Here is a 20200-nt window from a genome sequence, read left to right as displayed (position 1 = left end):
GGTATCAAAATTATATTGAAACTGGAAAAAAAAGTTTTAAATCAACAAAGTTACAGAAAACCACAAAAACTGTGATTCTCTTAAAAGTTCACATTCCAAACTTCAGATCTGCTTCATGGTGATACAACACAAAGATAATGAGTTTGGGTAAAATATTTATTTTAAAAAATATATCATAACTCAATTGTTACATAATGAAATGTGCAAAATGAGTATCATCAATATTTGGTGTCATGTTTTACATTTTTTATGAGCAATGCATTTTCTCATAGATGCACACATGGAAATCTTAGCAAGTGAAGGCTTCACTGTCAAAACATCACACCAAAGAATAGATCAATATAATAATAATATAATAATAAAAATAACAATGTAACAAAACACACACACTATCTGCCATTTGCTGGCATCATTATGAGTGACAGGAGAAAAGAAAAACATCTTAGCTTATCTGCTGTGTGTCATAACAAAGTTAGAGATATTAATGTAAATTTGTAGTGACACACACAAAGAAAAAATAATTATGGTCCTTCATAAAGTTTCTTCATTAGTTCCTCAACTTTTTGACAAAACGTTTTGACACATATGCACTGTTGAGTTTCTCCAGCAGACATTTTCTTGGTATCACAATTAATACCAAGTCATGGGCTCGAAAAGGTAACCAGACCCCAAACCCAAAGTCTGTATCAAGCTTGACATGTACAAGTCAAGGTTGGATTGGATTTGATTACATTTAACGGTTCCAATCGTAAGTTGAATTGTTTGTACCCCATTCAAAGATTGATTTATGCATGTTAATTAAGGCACTTGTCGGACAGAAATGGAGCAGCCCTTTGGTTGCAATTCAAAGAAAAATATATTGCACACATTACATTGAAAAACAAATTGACTTTCAGAACCTATAACAGATGTGAAAGCAGAAGGCTGTAGAAGAGTGACCACTCCTACTTTCATCTACAGTGAGTTGATACATAATTGAGTATGATCCTAACAATCTGGGCTGCAATGTGTTAGGTTTGTATGAGATGTTGATATTCAGCAGAAGTTCTGGTTTTCTTGGCTTGATTCATGGGGGATTCAGTTTCCTCATAGCATGGTCAGACTCAGCATACCTGCAGAGATCAGCAGAGCTATAGAGGAGGATGGGAGAACAGAAAAACATGCATTAGCCATTGTACTTACTGTACATACAGTTTAATTATTATCACTGTTTGCTCTCTCAATAAAAACACATCTCTTAAACTTACCTTGTGTCAGTGATTGCTGGAATGTAATGCCGTGGTTGGTGGTGGTGTTGGGGGAAGTGGTGGTGTTGGGGGAAATCTGATTGGTGACAGTGGTGTTTGGACTTGCCAGGTTCAGAACAGGGCTCTGTAGTTTGGTGTCCGGGGATCCCAGAGAACCAGAAGCTGAAAGTGCAAGCAGAAGACAACTGTTGGAAACTGCTGAAAGTGCATATGATGTGAATTCGTATCTCTAATATGTTAACTTACTGCTGTTGTAAGGTCCAGTGGAGATTGCGACTGCGAAGCTTGTTGATCTCGTGACAGGAGTTGGTACGGTGGCAGCAAATGTACACTGGATTTTCTTTCCAGTGATCTTACCCTTCACCGAGTTCACATTGAGCTGGAGGGCAAAGAGGGAAAATAGACAAAGACAATGAGTTTTCAGTGTTGTACTAACACAACAAATTTTTAAATACAATGCAGATGGTGCGTGGTATTCTGCACATACTGATTGTTCAGGATTTGAAGTGCAAAACAAAAACGAAAATCAAATTGAACTGAAGTACAGACCGGAATTACAACCATAACCACACTAGATCGGGTGTTTTTACTCACATGTTTTATTTGAATCTGTGTATGATGAGTTGAGTGTATAGAAAAACCCAACAAAAGGAAATAAAAGTCAGAAGCAAGTAGAACTCACCTCTTTTAGAACCAGCTTGCCGTTGTTGAGAAGAGCACCAAAGAACTGCACAACACCATTGTTGTTTGCACAGATGTAGGTCGTGTCGTTACCTCCCTGTTTTGCAAAATGAGAAAGGGTAAATAAAGCCTGTTAAGATGACTTTAAACTGTATGGTTTGCCTCTGGTCTGTGAGTGCGTGACAGAACCTGACATACCAGTGTGCTATCAGTTGACAGGGAGGCAGCCAGGTATCCATCTGACTCTCCTGCGAGCGCAAACTCAAAGTTTTGACCGTTCTGACGCTTGGCAGCGAGGAAGAAACATGATCCATCAGTGGAGGGGTCGCATGAAGAAGGCTCACCCGCACACAGCTGTTCAGTCCCGCATCCTGCTCTACTAATAGTTGTCTGCAGGGGAGATGAGAAACGCTGATTAAGCTCAACACAGGAAAAATAAAAGTGACTTTACTCAATCTAATTCTGTTCTGTTGTATTCCCCTTTTTTTAGTTGTTTGGCGTCACTAACCTGAAGAGTTTCCACCGTGGTGTTGGGTACGATTGGGGGAGCTGTAGTTGCGACTGTTGTGTTTGGTGCCATTGTCGTACTTGATGCCATTGTCGTACTTGATGCACCTGTCGTGTTGTTTCCTGGCGCTGTTGTCATGGTTGGTGCCATTGTTGCACTTGCACTCGTCATGTTGTGTCCTGACCCTGTTGTCATGTTACCAGTCGTCATGTTATTTGCTGCTGTGGTTTGAGCGTTGGTGCCAACGGATACCCAGGACAGCGTCACAAACAGGACTGCGAGAACCAATCTGTTGTCCATATCTAGAGCAGGTTGAGTAAGATTATTTGGTTAAATAATATGATGGGAAACTTCATCTACAGTTACTGATGTCGCTACATAGAGTGTATCAGGTGAGAAGATGTTTTAGTAAACGTAAAACCCAATAAATCTCATTTATAAGTGGCTTTTTGTCACAGCACTGCATTCCCAAACATACAAACATACTTTCTGTGGGTGTCATGGATAGAACATACAGCAGCCTTTGCAATATTTACTGATCATAGTACAGTTTTCTAAATATTACTAAAATGCTCATAATTAGCAATTACTTCTTTTTCTTTATGCATTTTATGTCATTTTCAAACAAAACAAAGTTCCATTGATTACACCTACGCTCTTGATGGTATACATCCACAAGAATGTTATGAACAGTGTTGTAATTAATAAATATATTCATAGTTTAAGCCTACCTTTAGCTTTGTTTCTCAGTTCCAGTGATGGGTGAAAAAGTAGTGGAGTTCCTTGAAATGAAGATCCTGTGTAGTTCCGTGTATTCTCACTTGTGGCTTACAGGTAGACCACTGGCTAATCTGTTGATCTTAACAGGATCCTAAGTAAAGATGTGACATCGGTTTGCTCTGTGTCACTATTTAAACTAAACGGTTGGGAGTCAAGACAACAGAGCCAAAAAAAAAACTCTGACATCATGGAGAGTCTTTCCAAAGGGTGGGGTGGGGAACCGGGGCTTAAGGGCGTGTGTGATGGAACGTGCACCTGAATTTCGCCATCTCACTGTATAGTTAACCTCCTTTGTCCATGCTAGTGTTTCTCAATGCCTAACTTCCGTGAGGGGTCACAATGGTTGTAACATGATAAGGGCAAGAAAACAAAGACCAGTTTTATCTCCCAGTGTCTTCTTCACTGGTTCTTTTATCTGATGTATAATTCTAAAACTGTAAAAACATCACACATAACACTACGAGTTTTCAGCTTTAGAAATGTTTTATGAGTGTCCAGAAAGTTGAATTGATGGATAATGTTGATCTAGTTTGACTCATTGGATTTTTGTGTTTATTCAGATGTGGGAGTCTTTATTTATTCATTAGGCAGTGAGTTGTGAGTCCAAATCCTCTTTCCAGGCCAGTTCTAAGATCATTTCAAATCAAAGTGATAGAAATAAAGTATTTGAGTGTCTCGGCAAGTTAATTAGCTGGAATTGTGGAGTATTATGTGCCTTCAGTTATTGAAGTCATTTTTAACTCTGGGTCTCAATTATTCCAGATTGTTCCTCGAATTTTAAAACACTTGTACTCGTGCCTATGACTGTACATATAAATTCCCTTTTATGAACTCGACCAGGACAAGGGTAAACAACATGAGAAACACAAGCCCAATTGTGTGCATAAGTTATATGAAACCAGTCATGAGACAACGCCAAAAACTGGTTTGGCAATGGGAGTCCAAGTTGATGTATTCACTTGGGTTTTGCCATTGTTTAATGTGGTTTCTTGTGAACACAAACCCTACCTAGTTATCAACAGGCAAGTCCAGACAGCTCTGAACTGTCGCTCTATAAGAATGAACAGTGATAATTAATGTGTTAGGTGTGCATGCTCACACAGAGGTGTGATCGCAGGTCAGGACCTTTGAAATGCGATATTTTCTTATTTAACTATCAAAGAAATGTATGCACGCAAACACACATTTCCCTTTATTGGTTTTTGCACATCTTTCCGCAAATGGTCATATATATATACCCTCCCCTGCCCCAAATGTTAGGCCTATGTGATATACACAGGCAGGAATTTGCTGCGTGTGCTTAAGTTTTATATTCAAATGGGGATTTTTGTATTTGTATTTTCGTGCTGGCTCAGGAAATTGTCCAACCTGTTGCGCTTTAAGACAAGATGACTGATAATAATAACGTTATAATGTAAGTGCCAGATAAAATAAACAAATAAATAAATAAACAGCCGACAAGAAGAGAAGAATCTTATCATAAGTATCAGTTTATGCAAAGATATTAAACAATGGACTGTGAGTCATATCGCAGCAGTATAGTCTCAGTCATTGCCTCCCAGCAGTAAACCTGTTTAGTTGTCATGGTAGCGGAGGATGTCGGATCATATGAAACTGATTTATTTCAGCACATATTCATGCTGTGAATCGCATGACACATGCACACAAAGCAAGAAATCTAACTAACAATAGGATACTTGTGTAGCGTGTAACGCCACTACTACGTACAGCCTCGTGACATGCAGTGTGTCATTAAAGTTGTGTAATGTCCAAGGTAATGAAGTGATTAGGAAAGTATGAGTAGCACAACTCTGTTGTGTTCGTATTCAGTTGATCTGAAGGTGAAATCTCAAATTCTTCAAACAAGTTGATTTGTATGGGGAACTAAACCGATCTTACTGCGTTGGTGTTTTCAGGGTTTAAAAAAGAGACACATTTTCTGCAATAAGCTGTAGATTCTTTGGTTTGTTTGGAAAGTTTGAAATTTTAACCATCAAAGCATTTCTTCCATCATATGTTGAGTTGATACAAAGAGAAAAAGAGAAAACACACTGATTATAACCCCAATCAGTCCAGTTTGACCAATTCAATCTTTCTTCTGATTCTTTAGTTGCCCTCTCCGCCTTATTCTTCTTTAATTTACCACTTGTTCTGCTTCCAAACATAAAAAAGTCAAGTGCATCATGTTGTGTACCAAAGAAGTAACTGAAAGCAGCATTAGCAGAAGGCCGAGGACTTATGTGCAAACCAGTGTGAAAAGGTCACTTTAACTTTACTTTGCATTGAGCTTGTTTGTTGATGTTGTGCTACATTGTCATTGTACATTTTGGTACCCATATATGTTCATCTTAAAGGACTGAGCGGGTTTCCCAGCTTGCTTTGGGAGGAGATGCACGTCAATGGTTTGGTCAGAACGTTACATATGTTGGCTACCAATGGTTGAGGAAATTAAAAGCGATCCACCACCATCAGTACTACAACACCACAGATAAGCAAATGTACAATGGTAACTCATTTTTTTTGATACCATTGTATACTGTGAAACCAACTCAACCAAACCAGTTCTCTTTAAAACAACAGGTTCATTCTGAATGAAACAACGCATCATAGATTTATGGACTGATTCATAGATCAGAATTCACCTTTTATATACACAACTGTGCAACAGGATTCCCCCATTTTATGTTAGTTAGTGTGTTTTTCCATTAAAAGTACAAAGGAACTATAATTAGATGTCCATTGTCTGTATTTTTTATCCATTTCCACTGAGGGACATCAGTACATTGGAGCACTTTGCTGACACTGAGCCGGCTAAGACACATCAGGATAGCTGTCCGTGCAGACTGCTTAAAAAGTATTTGCAAATATCATGAGCCAAATATTTACATACTCCTCCCCTTTCTCGATGTTTAAATATTTAAGAAATACTGCAAGAGCATGTGACATGAGATCGTCACTGAAAGTGTTGCCAGAAGTTCTGTTGTTTTTACTTATTTTTTACATTTTTAATCTGTACTCTGAGGATAATGGTTTGGTGGCTTTGGTATGTCAGCTTGGAACTGGCACAAATCATCTTCTGGCACAATAATACATTCTTCTTTAAGGTATCTTGGTGGTGATTTGTTTCACAGATTTTATCTACACTACTTAGTACATGCTGCTATGTCATGTGGTTTGCGAAACATGACACTTCCTTGAAGGAACACATAACACTTATGGGTTCAAAGAAGAAAAAGCATTTAAACAAACATGTGGTCAGGCCCATAGTTACCTCTGGTTAAATAAAGGTCAAAGAGATACATAAAAATAAGAGTGCCAGAACAGATCAGAGACTGATCAGATCAGCAGTTTCACATAATTCACATCATGACCATGCCATGCAAGGGTTGGGCATAATGTACTGGGACAGGTTCAGGTGATACGACTGCCAGGTTTATATGAAAAATGGTTTTTTAAATGTGCTTTCTGTTGATCGCTTGTCTAATATAATCAAGAAAACAAGTTCAGATTTGCATGATTCCTTGAGAATATCAGATGTATTCTTACATCCGGTCTTAAAACTGTAACGACTGCCTTGTCCTTACATATTTCTAGATTTCTTCTCAAATTCTTCAAACAAGTTGAGCATTGAGCTTGTTTGTTGATGTTGTGCTACATTGTCCAAGGATTCATGGAATAGTTTCTGATCATTTGCGGAGCGTTTTGTTTGCCTAAGGTTGGTTCCAAAGTTTAAAGCAGCCACAAAAACCCACTTCTGTTTGTTTGTCTGCTTGAACGCATCATGTTCAGGCTCCTTTTACAAGTTCAATTAAAAACGCTCCCGAGCCGTGGGTTGGTTTCTGTTCTTCTGTTTCACTGTGATAAACGACGTGTCATGACTTTCTGTCAGCAGTGGCCTAATGGTCTTGAGTAACCTCACTGGAATTCACAAAACCAGTCAGACAACTTTGGAAAGGGATTTACACATTTACGCAAACAAACACACAACGGTGTTTCTGTTGAGTGTCAAAGAATTCATTCACACATCACACATCCATCAACCTGCTTACGTGCGCACACTTTTTAGATGATTAATACAGAACAAAATGCCCACGTCATGAGGCACTTTCTGTCTTTTGTGAAGAGTAAATAAATGACTACACCATTAGTATTGTGACCACATCCATACTGTCAAGGAAAATAAAGGTGTTTGCTCACGCACTCTGAGAACAAACAAAGGGGTTTGGAGCCAGGCTACAAATATGTTACATACGTAACCAAAAATATGCACTCATGTGTCTTGTCTGTATTTAAAGTTCTGGGAAAAGGATTATTTTATGAAATCATATCACTTAAATAATATTAACACTTTGACCACCATGAAGAGTGAACTTAAAGATTGTGCACACTGCTACAAAGTTCAGAACTCATCACTTAAACATTTAGAGATAGATGTTTTTAATTTCCCCAATTAAACAGGACTTTTTAAAGGATTTTTCTTTTTTTAAAGTTTAACTCTAATTAAATTCTCTTTGTAGATTTCAACACATGTAAGTAAGATTTAAATAAATAGATAAATATGGCTGCTACTATACCTGTAACCATTGTTACCACTGCAGGTGCTTTTTTGTGTAAGCTACTTCTGGAAACACCATCGTCACTAATACGGTACTGTAGTGCATCTTTAATGCAGTGTTTATTATATAATAAATACATATTATAATACATTTTTATAAAGCTATACAATACTACCCATAAAATGAAAACAACAATAACAAAATAAATGGGATACATTAGAAAAAAACTAAATAAAATGAAGAAAATAAAGAAAAAAATTATTCTACCCATTTAAATAAATCGGTAGGTCAAGACAAATCAAGATATTGTTTTGGAAATTGTGTTTTTAAGAAGACACCTGTGTTTACCTAATGAACAAAGAGTATTCAAGTGGAGAAAAGAATCAGGTGCGTCTTTGAAAACGTCATAAACATGTTTGAGCGGATTGTTTCTGCACAATAAATGGATCAAAGGATGGATGGATAAAAGGGAAAAGGTATCCTGGCAGTAGCTCATGTCGGAGATCTTACTTTCTGTAACACTTTAAATATTATTTTCAAAAAAGAAAAAAGAAAGAAAGAATAAAAAATAAATATTATTTCCAAAAAAGTTCAAAAAATAAATATTATTTCCTCCTTCACACTGCCATTAGTGGTAAACAACTTGTTTAATTAAATGGGAGTATTCTATCTATCACTACTGAACAAAAAGATGTGTCAGAGTTTCTTTAAAGCTGCATACAGTACTTTCATGGAAACAGGTTCTTCATTCTTTAGAAATACCCATGACGCAGGGTTGTGACAGCATGATTAGTATCAGTAGTTTAGATAACTGGAAAGTATTTTGACTGCGCCACATTTTAGAGATTACGCAGATAAAGTAGCTATGGGCTAAAAAAAAAAGAAAAAGCCTGCACACACGTAGACGTACACTCCAGTGTTATTTTAAAGTTGCAGTGCAGCTTGTCATTAAACTGAGCGGCAGATGGTTTTTACATAAACACTTTCTGATTCAAATAAGGTAGCTCTCAACATTCAAACCAATATCATTTAGGATTAACAGATCCCTCATCAGTTAGCTCAGATCCAAAGTCGCTTATATTCATCGTCAGTGAATCAACTCAAAATACAATGGTTTGCAAACTGGGGAAACCCCAACCCTCAACCCCCCAACCCTCAACCCCCCAACCCTCAACCCCCCCAACCCTTCCCCTGTGAAATATTTTCCCCAGGTTCATAAAACAGCACATTATTTACACTTAGTTTTACTTTTCACAGAGGAATCCTTAAATAAATCTTAATTATGATTCAACTGAGATGAAGTCAAACATGCAATACACCGTAATGCAATTGGAATTTTATATCAATGCACCTCACGCATGTTTTTTTTTACTGTGACAGTTGCTTGTGCAGCAGCAGTAAGCGGAATGTTACTGGAATTTTATAATGATTTTAGGACTGCTTGTCATTGTTCGAGCCTGTTTATAGATTTTGATTCTTGTTATTGTTGGCTATAAATACTTCCGGGTGCTGTTGTTAATGATATCATAACACTTTGAACAACTGATATTGGTGCACAGACATATTTCCTCTTACTTGCTATACTGCTTGAATTGCTGTTCACAAACGTGAAGGCAAATTCACACTTAATGTATGACAAAATTCACTTTTTATTGTCAATGGAATACTCAGATACTCAAGTCTACATTGGCTGTAACTGTTCTTCCTGTCCTTAAGCGATCCCCTCTTGAAGAAATTTCAATGTCAGCGTGCTGGCAGGACAAAATTTACAACCCTCTCTTTGTACTTGAATAACTTCTAAATGAGGCTTCTGCAGATGAATCAAAGAGGGAGTAAGTCTTGTTAGTACCAAAATTTTGTGTTGTTGTCCGTCTATCGTGGCTCAGTAAGTAAACACTGTCTGTTGAAGCACAAAGATCTAAAACTGACAATGAAATCACTAAAGAAAGGGATGTCTTTGAGGTGTGTATGGACATAGGAACAATTACCCACAGTGTGGTCAGATACATACAGTACTCACCGGCATGTGAGCATTGTTTTGAGATAGAGTTGAAGAACATGAACCCAAGCTCATTTAATTCATTTGCTCTGTTAACCAGCTTCTTCCTTTTCGGGGTCCCGTGTACGTTATGATCAGAAACTGTAACGCTAAAACAATGACCAGGCCTATTCTGTCAGATCCATAACTTTGTTTTGTTCACATTGCTCAACCAGTATTTAACCTCAAAGGAAAACAGGCTGCAAATGCTAGTCTGTCCTCCATCGACTTACTCCCTCACTAAGAAGTAAATAACAAGACTCCCTGGCTTACATAATGTAGTCCTGTAGTCTTTGTCAAAGTGGAATGAATGCCTGCGTTGTTGTAGTAGATTGCAGTGTGGTTACATTTCTTTAACATTTCTCAGAAGGTGCTTCTCGTAATCTTTTTACTGACATTTGTAAACACCTGCCGAGATGACTGATGATCACGGGGCCATTAACGCGGAGGGTTTCATGAAGCGGGACTTTTCAAACTGGCCAGGCAGGTTTGACGACATTTTCCTGTTCTTCGTGCACACCTTCATTAGCCTCCAGCCACAAAGTAATCATGTTTCACCCGTCCTGAACTGTTTAAGGTAAATGTTTTCTTTCTCTACTTGTTCATTGGGTAGTAAGTTCCCACCTTTCACAACTGAAACCAGACGAGAAAAAAAATGGCAGGAAAATATTTTTATTAAAGAAACTGGCATCCATTTACCAAATGACACATGATAATTAAAATAACTACTTTAAATAATATAAATACTTAAAATATATTATTCCAAAACAGTTCTTGGAAGAAAAAGTTCCAGTAATAGTTGAGTGACTGTAAAAACTCCCAAACACCAAAAAACTACGACGCTATTTCTGTTAAAACTTTTTGAAAAGTAGTTTTTAAGAGTGAGGCTTCGGTTTGTCCTTTATTCTTCAAGCTCGACAAGCTTCTTCAGTTCAGACTTCAAGAGGTTTTCATCCACTTCCTCCTCCTCTACCTCCACCTCTATCCCATCCATGGTCATCTGCAGCTGTTCCTTGATCCGGTTCAGCTCCAGCAGCCCCTCCTGCAAGTCCTTACAAACTTCTCGGATCTTGGTAGCAAACTCTGTCTTCGCGCCCTTTCTGAGCTCCACAGAGTCCTTGGCCAGGAAAAAGACGTCGAGAGCCAGGAAGAGGCCCGACATAACCCCGGTGGTGACGCTCATCACCTGGGCGGCTTTGGCGGCGCCTCCTGCGACGCTGAGGACCTGAACAGTGCTAATCAGGCTCTCTGTGTTGATCATTAAAGCCTTGCCAGCCCGGCCGCCCTCCTTCATTACATGTTTGATGTTTTGGTTGAGGTGCTTCTTTGAGATGGCTTCAGCGTACTTCTCAAAGTTCCACTCTTCAAGTGTCTCCATCCCTTCCTGTCAGGAAGGTGAGTTAGGAGATATTAGGAGTAAATACCACAGGTTTGACATCCAAGTTACTGTCATTACAAACAAAGAAAACATTGTTGAGCTTTGGTTGGCAGGAAGCCCTGAATATCGAATCACATGCACAGGACTAGAACACCAAGATTCCAATATACTCAGGCAAATTTCTCATGCATAAAGCCAGAAGAATAAATAAACAAATTGTTCTGCATTCTACTGTTCAAGCTTTGCATGCAACGTTGTTTTCTATTTTCTCACCTGCAGAAACTCCAGGCACTCCTTGATGTCCTTTATCTCCTCCTCGTAGTCTTGGATCATCTTCTCCACCTTCTTGCGGTCCGTCTTCGAATGGACCGTGTCCGTGATGTTGGCCGAAGCCGATGCCACGCCGCCCGCCGTAGCTATGCCGATGCCCACGGCCGTGACAATGAGCGACGTTCCCGCCGTGAAGGGCGCCAGAATGAGGCCCGTGATGGTGGTGATCGAGCCTGCCACGCTCGCCACCCCGCCGCCGACACTGGCCGTGACGGTTTTTTTGTGGAATGTGTCAGCTGCATCGGCCAAAGAGAGCAGCTCGAGGATACGCTGCTGGAGTGAGCCGCCACGCTGGTTGAAGAACCGAACAAAAAGACGAGCCGCCATGAAGACGCGATCGGCTGCTTCTTCCACCACGCTGAGACAACGGGAGAAACATTACTGCAATGCAACGTCCAGTTCAAAAGGAGTAAAAAGAAGGAGCTGCTTAACCACAAAATCTAACACGTCAACCGTACTTGCAAAACATGGCCCACAAATCTAATTAAGAACTTACTCTTCAGCTTCTTCATCCTGGTTTCCGTCATTCCACTCATCCCAACCTAACACACGGGAAAGAAACTGTTATAACTTCCAGTAGGAAAAAAAACAAAATCACCAATGCATCAACAGAACTCTATCAAGGTCAAGCTTACCTTCTACTGTTCCCCACCACGCTAAAAGGCCATCCTCGTCCTGAAGAGTGAACAGTTTGAAACTCATTCCAAGTAACTCGACGTGTACATCAAAATTCAATTATACCAGAAAAACAAAAAACAATCTTACGTCTAGAGGGTCCAGGACTGTTCCTTCAGCCAACTCCAGCGTCTGCACTTCCACCGTCTCCTATAACACAGCGACGTTTGAAAGTCTTCCGATTAAGGAAAGCTAATAAACTTTTAACAACAGCTGCTGTTAAACATTAGCAGGGATTACAACTACTACAAAATGGCTACCATTAGGTAGTGTATGGCAGTAGTTTAAGTTAAGTTTGGCAGTAGTGTAATGACTAAATTAAGTTCCCACTGTAAAACTGACTCACCTTTACCTTTAATATTACGAGCTTGTGTGTCCTGAAACCCCCCTCGTGTTGTTTGACTGACATAGTTTTACAATATATTGCCCCAAATCTTATTCAGTCATATGTTTGCTTGGAATTAAATCATGTAGGCACCACACTGCAGATGGATGTAGACATATTTCTTAGTGTGTCGGACAGTGATTCTCAACCTGTGGTAAATGTGCCACCACAGCTCCCTCTAGTGGTACACGAGACACACGTCATGTGTGCAATCATGGAGAGAGCCCAGTATTTACTGAGGCTGGTCGGTGGTGTATAAAGTTAGAGAACCACTGATGCAGAAACACCCGTAACCACTTATTGTTGTATTTATTTTGAAAAACAAGATAAACCGTAGAGATGTATGTCAGATTTGTATAACCTGAATTATATAGGGGGCCTCTGGTGTTGGGTACCATGTGCTACCATTAGGAAATGAAGAGACACCTGAAGTGACCACAGTGTGCTATGACAGGGTTGATGCAGGACAAACTAATATTCCGACAAAGGCAAACAAAGCCTTCCTGGAACCGCTCGCATCACAACCACGCCTGATCGAATCAGCTGTGTGAGGCATTATTTACATGACACCACTGTGAAGGGATTGCATGCGAGTACAAACACCAACTGTATTCTGCAGAGTGGTTAAAAACAGACAACTATACAGCAGCACGGCTGTAGTTATTAGCCTGTGGTTCACTTTCTGTACTGCTGCTTCGTTGCCAACTCACCTGGGGAGTGTCGGAGGACGCTGTTGCCGAGTCCTGTGAGCAAATAAAATAAACGATGAGAAAACAAAATGCGATATGACACTAAGATGGAGACGAGAGAAAGCAATAAGCCCTTCACTTAGCAGTGTAATCACAAATGTTCAACGGTACCTTCGTTCCGGATCCAAACAGCGCAGTCGGCAGAATCCTCTTTATTCTGAAAGTCTAGAGAGGAAATCAAGAATTCAATTCATCGGTTTCAGAGCACCTCACATGTTAGGTTGACTTTATTTGAATGCAACCTGACCTAAAGTCCTGTTTTACATACCATAGTTCTTCTCTTCGGTGCCGCTGTTGGCTGGTTTTTCACTTCACAGCTGGTGTCGGCATCGGTGTACCAAATAGTCTGAGGACAGTTTGTTTGAGGGGGTTACAACCCATGACATGATATGTGCAGTAATCAATCTAATCCTTAAGACGGAGACCACGATCAGTGTTTTAGAATACACTTTTATTACTGCTAGATACTTTAGTCTCAACTGTTTGGGCTGCGTCGGTCATGACCTTCATAAAAAAAATCATTAAATTCTTTGTGGTGAGTTTGTGCGTCGTCTGCCTCTCCCAGGACAGATGCCTTGAATTTTTATGGCTAGGCTGCGTGGTTTCATTGTTTGTTTTGAACATGATCAGTCTCTGCACGGCAGTAAAATCAAAAACACAGCGGGCAAAGAGTCAGCCAATAATATGATTAGAATAATGATCCAATGGGATCATGATTGTTTTATTTAACCCCGTAGACACTCAACAGTTACACCAAACACATAAAAAATATCATGGGGCATATGCCCACATATCATTTAAGATGTAGGATGTATTTAATGTCTTACATGTCTCTCTATGGTGCTATCATCCAAGCTTTCAGAGCTGCTGGAGTTCTCTCCGTCAATTGCTTTTTTGTCCTGATAAAGAAAAAGAAAGTTCAAACGAAAAGCAGGTTGACACTGATGACCTCTGTTCAAATGAGGGAACTGTGATTTAAGTGAGGCATCGACTCGAGAACCTTCATCAGCGTGATCTGTGATTAATGCAATGTCACCGTGAATCTAGGTCAACTTTATTGGAAACTGGAGCATTTCCTTCCAGAAATCACCGTACCTGTGTCTTAAATGAGGAAGATGTTTTTGGCACCGCAGAGTCTGTTTGACACTCCTCGTCTGGCATCTGGATCAACAACAAAACCGCAAGTAAAAACCCAGCTGGTGTCTGTCAGTAGAAAATAACATCCCACATAGATCAAACTGCATCAGCTGTAGTTTAGTACTGAACCATAAAATCATCCCCTGAAGCTGGTAATCAACCCTCGAGTCATCTTCAAATCGAGCATACGAAGTTGAGTTACGAAATCTTGAGTTGACAAAGTTAAGAAGTTACTCATCTGTGCAGTACCTGAGTGTAAGACCTGAAGGGATTCACTTTCTGCATCATCCCTTTGAACATGCCAGGGTTCTAAAACAAAAATTACTTTAGATTATTACAGATTACAGCTAAAATACAAAGAAAGTAATTAAATGTACTCATTACACTCTGTTATCTATGATACAGCAGAAAAACTTAATCTGCAAGATGCTACTTTATTACTGCATAAATTGATTTTAATTATTTATGGAACGAGGCACAGATTGATGGAGTGCTGCTTGCTTTGTGAAAGTCAAAGATGATGCACAGTCACACAATCACTGCTTAATTTAGTAAATACTTCCAATTCGAATGATCCGGCTGAGCTAGGGGTTTCCCTTGACGTGCATAAACATTTTTACAGATCTACCTGCTTCTCTGGTAAGTTGTTGTTGTCGGTTAAGCTTCCACTGCTGGAGGAGAGGTCACTGTGTAGAGACTGGGTATCCTGATACAAGGCAAAAAGAAAAAGAAAAGCTGGGACGGGATTCCATTGACACGTTAGAAACAGTTGATGGAGATCTTTCTTCTTATGACTTGTACCTTTGGCTGTGAGGACTTGAACGGGTTGACTTTCTGCATCATTCCCGCGATCTTCCCTGGATTCTAAAGAACAAAGACGTTAACTGGGACAATCGAAGCACAAGAAATCGATTTGATGGCACCACATCTTGATCTACCTGCTTCTCTGGGAAGTTGTTATTGTCTGCCAAGCTTCCACTGCTGGAGGAGAGGTCACTGTGTAGAGACTGGGTATCCTAGAAAGACCAGATACAAGGCAAAGAGAAATAAAGACTGAGGTGGGGTGGCTACCTTGATAATGTAGTTGATCGAGATCTTTCTTCTAATGACTTGTACCTTTGGCTGTGAGGATTTGAACGGGTTGACTTTCTGCATCATTCCCGCGATCATCCCTGGATTCTAAAGAACAAAGACGTTAATTGGGACAATTGAAACGTAAGAACCTGGACTAACGGTACCAGTTAAGACTTTTAGATCCATGGACTGTTTGCAGTAGAACAGGTTGTGTTTACCTGTTTGCCCTGAACTTCTTTTTCTGTCTCGGCTGGATCTCCTGCATCATTTGGAGGATCGCCCTTTGGCGCCTAAAACCAAGAGATGGTACACGGTGAATAAAAGGTGTTTCGCAATACTCAGTGAACTCTAATTCTGTACTAGACTACAACCCTGACTGGTCTTAAAGGTCTGTCTTTGGATTCTCTTTAAAACTAAAAGACAATTCAAGAATATCAAGGCAGCAGCGAAGGGACACGTCATCTAGACCTGATTTTTACTTAATCACACCATCAAGTGTTGGTCATCTCTTGTCAAATATACAAAGAACATACCTGTGTGGAAGGCTTGAACGGGTTGACTTTCTGCATCACCCCTCTCAACATACCAGGGCTCTGAAACACAAACACACAAGGTCATCCTGCATAGTATGAAAAGATTCAAAAGGACCGGGGACAGTTTTCATTAATGCTTCCCTTTATTTCAAAGAAAGGCATTTAGTGGCCCTAAGCAAGATTTTGTGTGTGGCCCCCGAAAAACAAATCATTCAACATCAAATCTCTTGCTGTATTTGAGGGTTGGCGAGTAGCTACAAACAGAAACACGAAAAATAAATGATAAATGAGAAAACAAAACGTTGAATGAAGCCATTTTTATCAGATGTGTTTTCACAAAACTTGACAAACCGAGTCTCAAAATGAGCAAAAACAGATTAATAACTGGCAGATAAGTGGCGTGAGAGCATGTGGGAAGGGTTAAATGCATGAGATTCTTCCTTATTCCAGAAAGTTTTTTGTTTCAGATGAAGAGATTTATGACCTGGAGAAGCACAATCCATTGGCTTTTTTAGTGAAATCTAAGCACATGAAGATGATGGGTAAGAGAAATCATGATCCGTCACCTGACTAGAGTCTGAAACTCTTCCCTGTTCCAGTGACTCTGAGGACGGAGCTTTTGTGACCTGAGTGAGAAAAAACAGCGTTATAGTGAATGGCTTATTGTCTGACACAGATCCACCGTCACCATTGTTACGCACACAAAGGCTGCTTTTACCTGGGAGGTAGACTTGAATGGGTTGACCTTCTGCATGACCCCTTTCAGCACACCAGGGTTCTGAAATTTGAGTTCCAAATATTTAATTAGATCTTTTTTTTCCTTCTTTTTTCTATTTAACTTGTAGCTGTGTCAAAAGTAATTTAACACTGGGACGTCGACTGAAAAGGGGAGTTAATCGCCCGGCAAACAAACAATCATTTTGTGGCTTAATTAATCACAGATTGTCATTTTAGTGTCTCGTATCTGGAGATTTAAGACTTTATGGCCCACGCAGACACTTTCATTTACACATAAATACTTTTCTGTTGACAGAAACTCTGTTTTCAAAACATCTTTGTTTTCCCAAGGCTACATTCAAATCAGGATCCGACCTCCTCCAGCACAGGAAGAGATGAATGCACCTGAAGCTGTTTGGTAACTGAAACTGTAGCGGTTCGGTTACATCACAAGACTTTAAGGGCTCTTGTTGGTGACGCTTTCTTTGCTTTGGAGTTGTTGTTTTTTTTCTTGATGCTTTGTAGGACGGAGTATCTGTACATCTTTGAGAGAATTCCAATCTTGGATGCATTCACACTCAGACAACATCTACATCTAACCGCTTCATGCATTGTTGGTGAGTGTAAACACATCCGAGGAGCTGTAAAGACAATTCTGATTGGTTAAAGCGCCTTAAGGCCATGCTTTCAGATGTTGTAGTAGCTGAGTCAGATAATTACTTAGCGAGCTGGCTTCTGCTGCATTACCACCTCCTCCTGGACTGAGCCTGATTTGCATCTAGCCCGGGGAAAACAAAGACAGATTTGTGATGTTGCCAAATGAGATGCGTGCGTACCAAGCGGCCGACAGTTCCACAGCAGCGTTGGTTCCCGTGGACTGTACGCTCCGTACACTCGGCTAGAGTGATGTCTTTTTGGCCTTTTGCCGTTTCAATGGCTTTGAGTTGAAGCCAAAGAATTTTTTAATTTGCCATGTGAGACGTTGAAATGAAGCAGAACAGCTGACTGACTGACGTAATCCAGTTCTTGTAAACCTTAAAAAAGTGATCACATCTCTTATTGTCTGACATTTGGCAACAGGAAGGACATCTTAAGTCACAATCATGTGTTCAGCATGACTTTCTTACTAATGAGTGATCTAATCAACTTTTTGCACACAAGCAGCTGTGACGAGTGAGTTTTATCTTATCTCGAGTTATCCTGGAGTTCTTCTCACCCGTGTTAAGTCTGTTTCCTGTTCTAGTGTTTCTGAGGAAGGAGCTTTGCTGACCGAAGAGGAGGAGGAGGAGGTGGAGGAGGTGGAGGAGGAGGCCTGCATACAGAGCAAACGTTTCATTTTACATGACGTAGTTATGAAGGACAATAAGTCTTTAATGTTGTCGTGTTTTACCTGCGACGTAGACTTGAATGGGTTGACCTTTTGCATAACTCCCATCACCCCCGCCCTCTGTTGTTTATACAAACACACAGATTCATTACGAGGAAAAAACATCAGCTGAGTCATCGTATGCGTTCAAAAAGTCCACAACTTGTTTCCTCACCTTGGGCTTTGGGTTGATCTCACTGCTGCTTGTTTCCTCACCTTGGGCTTTGGGTTGATCTCACTGCTGTTTTCCTGCAGGAAACATAATCACAGTTAAAAAAAGGTTTGGACTTTATTTGCGTGTTTTGTACGTGCAGGTTTGAACCCTGACCCGCGAGGCTGCGGTTGTCCCCACGTCCTGTCCGCTCAGGCTGTGCGTGATGGGGTTGTCCATATCCTGGAGACAAACAAAGGCCTCAGTTTAAGTGAACAAACACCATGCAAACAACAAAAACACCCAGCACTCCTCCTCCTCCTCCTCCTTCCTGTCACACTCCTTTACCTCCTTGCTTGGTCTGGGTGGAACCGCTGGAGTCGGCGCTGTCGAGCCTAAATCTCTCCTGAACATGTTCATGCTGGAATGAGACGGAAGATGAGCCGGGTTCAGATAAACACAAACCGAGACAGAGACAGACAGATGCCAAGGTCATGCATGTCTCTATCCACCAAACTCCATTCACATTTTTGTCAATTTAAGTTGCTCTGTAAAACTATTAGAAACTCTTACTTGACTTTTAGAAGTTGAGTGCTTTTGTGAAAACTTACATTACCCTGAAACAATCGGCTTCTATCTGCACATTTTTAATAATGTTTAAACTTTTTTCCAGGTCACATGACACCCTGAGAAATCCCACTGAGCCAAAGTTGCTTTGTGTTAACACAGGCGGTGATTTTGCTCATTAACAATGTGTCAAACTCAGCTGTGTTCAGCTGAAGTTGCTTCCTACGACGGCAACTTTTTAAAAAATCGGTAGAACTTCGACCTGAGTTTGTCTCGTTCGCACAGAAACACCGTCACGCAATGTCCCGAACATTGTTTCCAATGTCGGACAACACAATGAAACACAATGAAACGAGCGGGGTGCATACCTGAGCGCTGCTGGGAGAGAAACAACAAAACTGCTGGTTACACAGCAACAGAAAAGTTCAACGACACAATCCTTCACTTCCCCGTCAACACACAGACGTCAGACTGGTTCAGCCAAAACTGAGAGAGGCGGACGGACGGACGGACTGACGACGCGTCGGGTTACGCACTGTACCGGACTCACCTGCTCTGATTTCAGCTGAGGTTCTTGATTAACAGGCGAACAATGCGCAGAATGATAAAAAGAGGATAGTGTTACAGACTCCCTCAAAGCTGTGCAGAGTCTGAGAGAAAAGAACAGGCTCCATGTTTGCATCCAGATCACCTGTGCGCCTCACCTGGACAAGGGGCGTGGCCTCTGGGTGTCAGGATCCACACCTGGAGCTCCTGTTCTGCCTTTGATTTTACATTTATAAAAACATTCAGACTGCTTCCTTTGTATATTGATAAATGTTGATTGAAATAACATGATCTCGCTACAGTTTGCAAACAGGACACTTTACTGTAAGAGTGCATAAATCTATATACATAAAACAAAGCTCACTTTTCATTGTGTTTGCTTTATTTAAGGGTCTTTTTTCTGAAATAAAGTCACTTTATATATAGAGCGTGTTATGAGTCCGTCTGTTTTTCCTTCTTGCAATATCTTTTTATAAATGTATTTAAATCTTAATATTGTGTTCGTATTTAAAGTTTGACTAAATAAAATGAGTTATTGTTCCTTCTTTTAAGAGAATTGGAATTTCTTGTTTTTCATCAGACTCTCATGACATGAATTGTTATTGCAAAGTATTTTGGGTTGCACTTAATTTTGAGGTTTTCTTTAAACTCATCTGTCGGTTGCGTACCTACCTTTGCTTTCATTCATTTTATATCCTGAATGATCACCTTTTTGTTTTTACTGTTTTCGTTCATTCTGAAAGTAAAAGTGTAGGAGATGTTAGATACATTATAGAATTCTT

The 20200-nt window shown here is 40.1% G+C and overlaps 2 protein-coding genes across 2 annotated transcripts; both read right to left on the bottom strand.

Moving 5' to 3' along the window:
• Positions 1–166: 166 nt before the first annotated feature.
• On the bottom strand, positions 167–3338 carry LOC104925770 (putative ferric-chelate reductase 1). Its single transcript, XM_019266592.2, has 7 exons — positions 3168–3338; positions 2437–2738; positions 2127–2318; positions 1930–2025; positions 1494–1626; positions 1248–1409; positions 167–1130 (listed from the first exon to the last, which is right to left on the bottom strand). The coding sequence occupies exons 2-7, from the start codon at positions 2734–2736 to the stop codon at positions 1087–1089; spliced, it is 927 nt and encodes a 308-aa protein (XP_019122137.2). The 5' UTR covers positions 2737–2738; positions 3168–3338; the 3' UTR covers positions 167–1086.
• A 7120-nt stretch (positions 3339–10458) lies between these two features.
• On the bottom strand, positions 10459–19629 carry apold1b (apolipoprotein L domain containing 1b). Its single transcript, XM_027287915.1, has 25 exons — positions 19577–19629; positions 18654–18726; positions 18483–18548; positions 18371–18403; positions 18179–18235; positions 18005–18100; positions 16790–16849; positions 16638–16697; positions 16072–16131; positions 15757–15828; positions 15581–15643; positions 15403–15480; positions 15266–15328; positions 15093–15170; positions 14714–14773; positions 14423–14530; positions 14155–14226; positions 13596–13673; positions 13439–13492; positions 13289–13321; positions 12284–12343; positions 12154–12193; positions 12015–12060; positions 11462–11876; positions 10459–11194 (listed from the first exon to the last, which is right to left on the bottom strand). The coding sequence occupies exons 2-25, from the start codon at positions 18723–18725 to the stop codon at positions 10712–10714; spliced, it is 2307 nt and encodes a 768-aa protein (XP_027143716.1). The 5' UTR covers position 18726; positions 19577–19629; the 3' UTR covers positions 10459–10711.
• Positions 19630–20200: the final 571 nt, after the last annotated feature.

The sequence above is a fragment of the Larimichthys crocea genome, chromosome XIV (genome assembly GCF_000972845.2).
Source record: "Larimichthys crocea isolate SSNF chromosome XIV, L_crocea_2.0, whole genome shotgun sequence".
Taxonomy (NCBI): domain Eukaryota; kingdom Metazoa; phylum Chordata; class Actinopteri; family Sciaenidae; genus Larimichthys; species Larimichthys crocea.
Note: the sequence above shows the minus strand (reverse complement) of the source record. Positions and strands in the feature narration are given on the sequence as shown.

Excerpts from the sequence above, each read along its gene's own strand:
- LOC104925770 (XM_019266592.2), bottom strand. The coding sequence starts at position 2,736 with ATGGACAACAGATTGGTTCTCGCAGTCCTGTTTGTGACGCTGTCCTGG. Across the intron at positions 1,410-1,493 it reads CACTGGACCTTACAACAGCA|CTTCTGGTTCTCTGGGATCC; the intron begins GTAAGTTAACAT and ends TTGCACTTTCAG. Across the intron at positions 1,131-1,247 it reads CCAGCAATCACTGACACAAG|CTCTGCTGATCTCTGCAGGT; the intron begins GTAAGTTTAAGA and ends CCTCCTCTATAG.
- apold1b (XM_027287915.1), bottom strand. The coding sequence starts at position 18,725 with ATGAACATGTTCAGGAGAGATTTAGGCTCGACAGCGCCGACTCCAGCG. Across the intron at positions 16,850-18,004 it reads AGGAAACAGACTTAACACGG|AACCCTGGTGTGCTGAAAGG; the intron begins GTGAGAAGAACT and ends CTCAAATTTCAG. Across the intron at positions 16,132-16,637 it reads GAGTTTCAGACTCTAGTCAG|AGCCCTGGTATGTTGAGAGG; the intron begins GTGACGGATCAT and ends TTTGTGTTTCAG.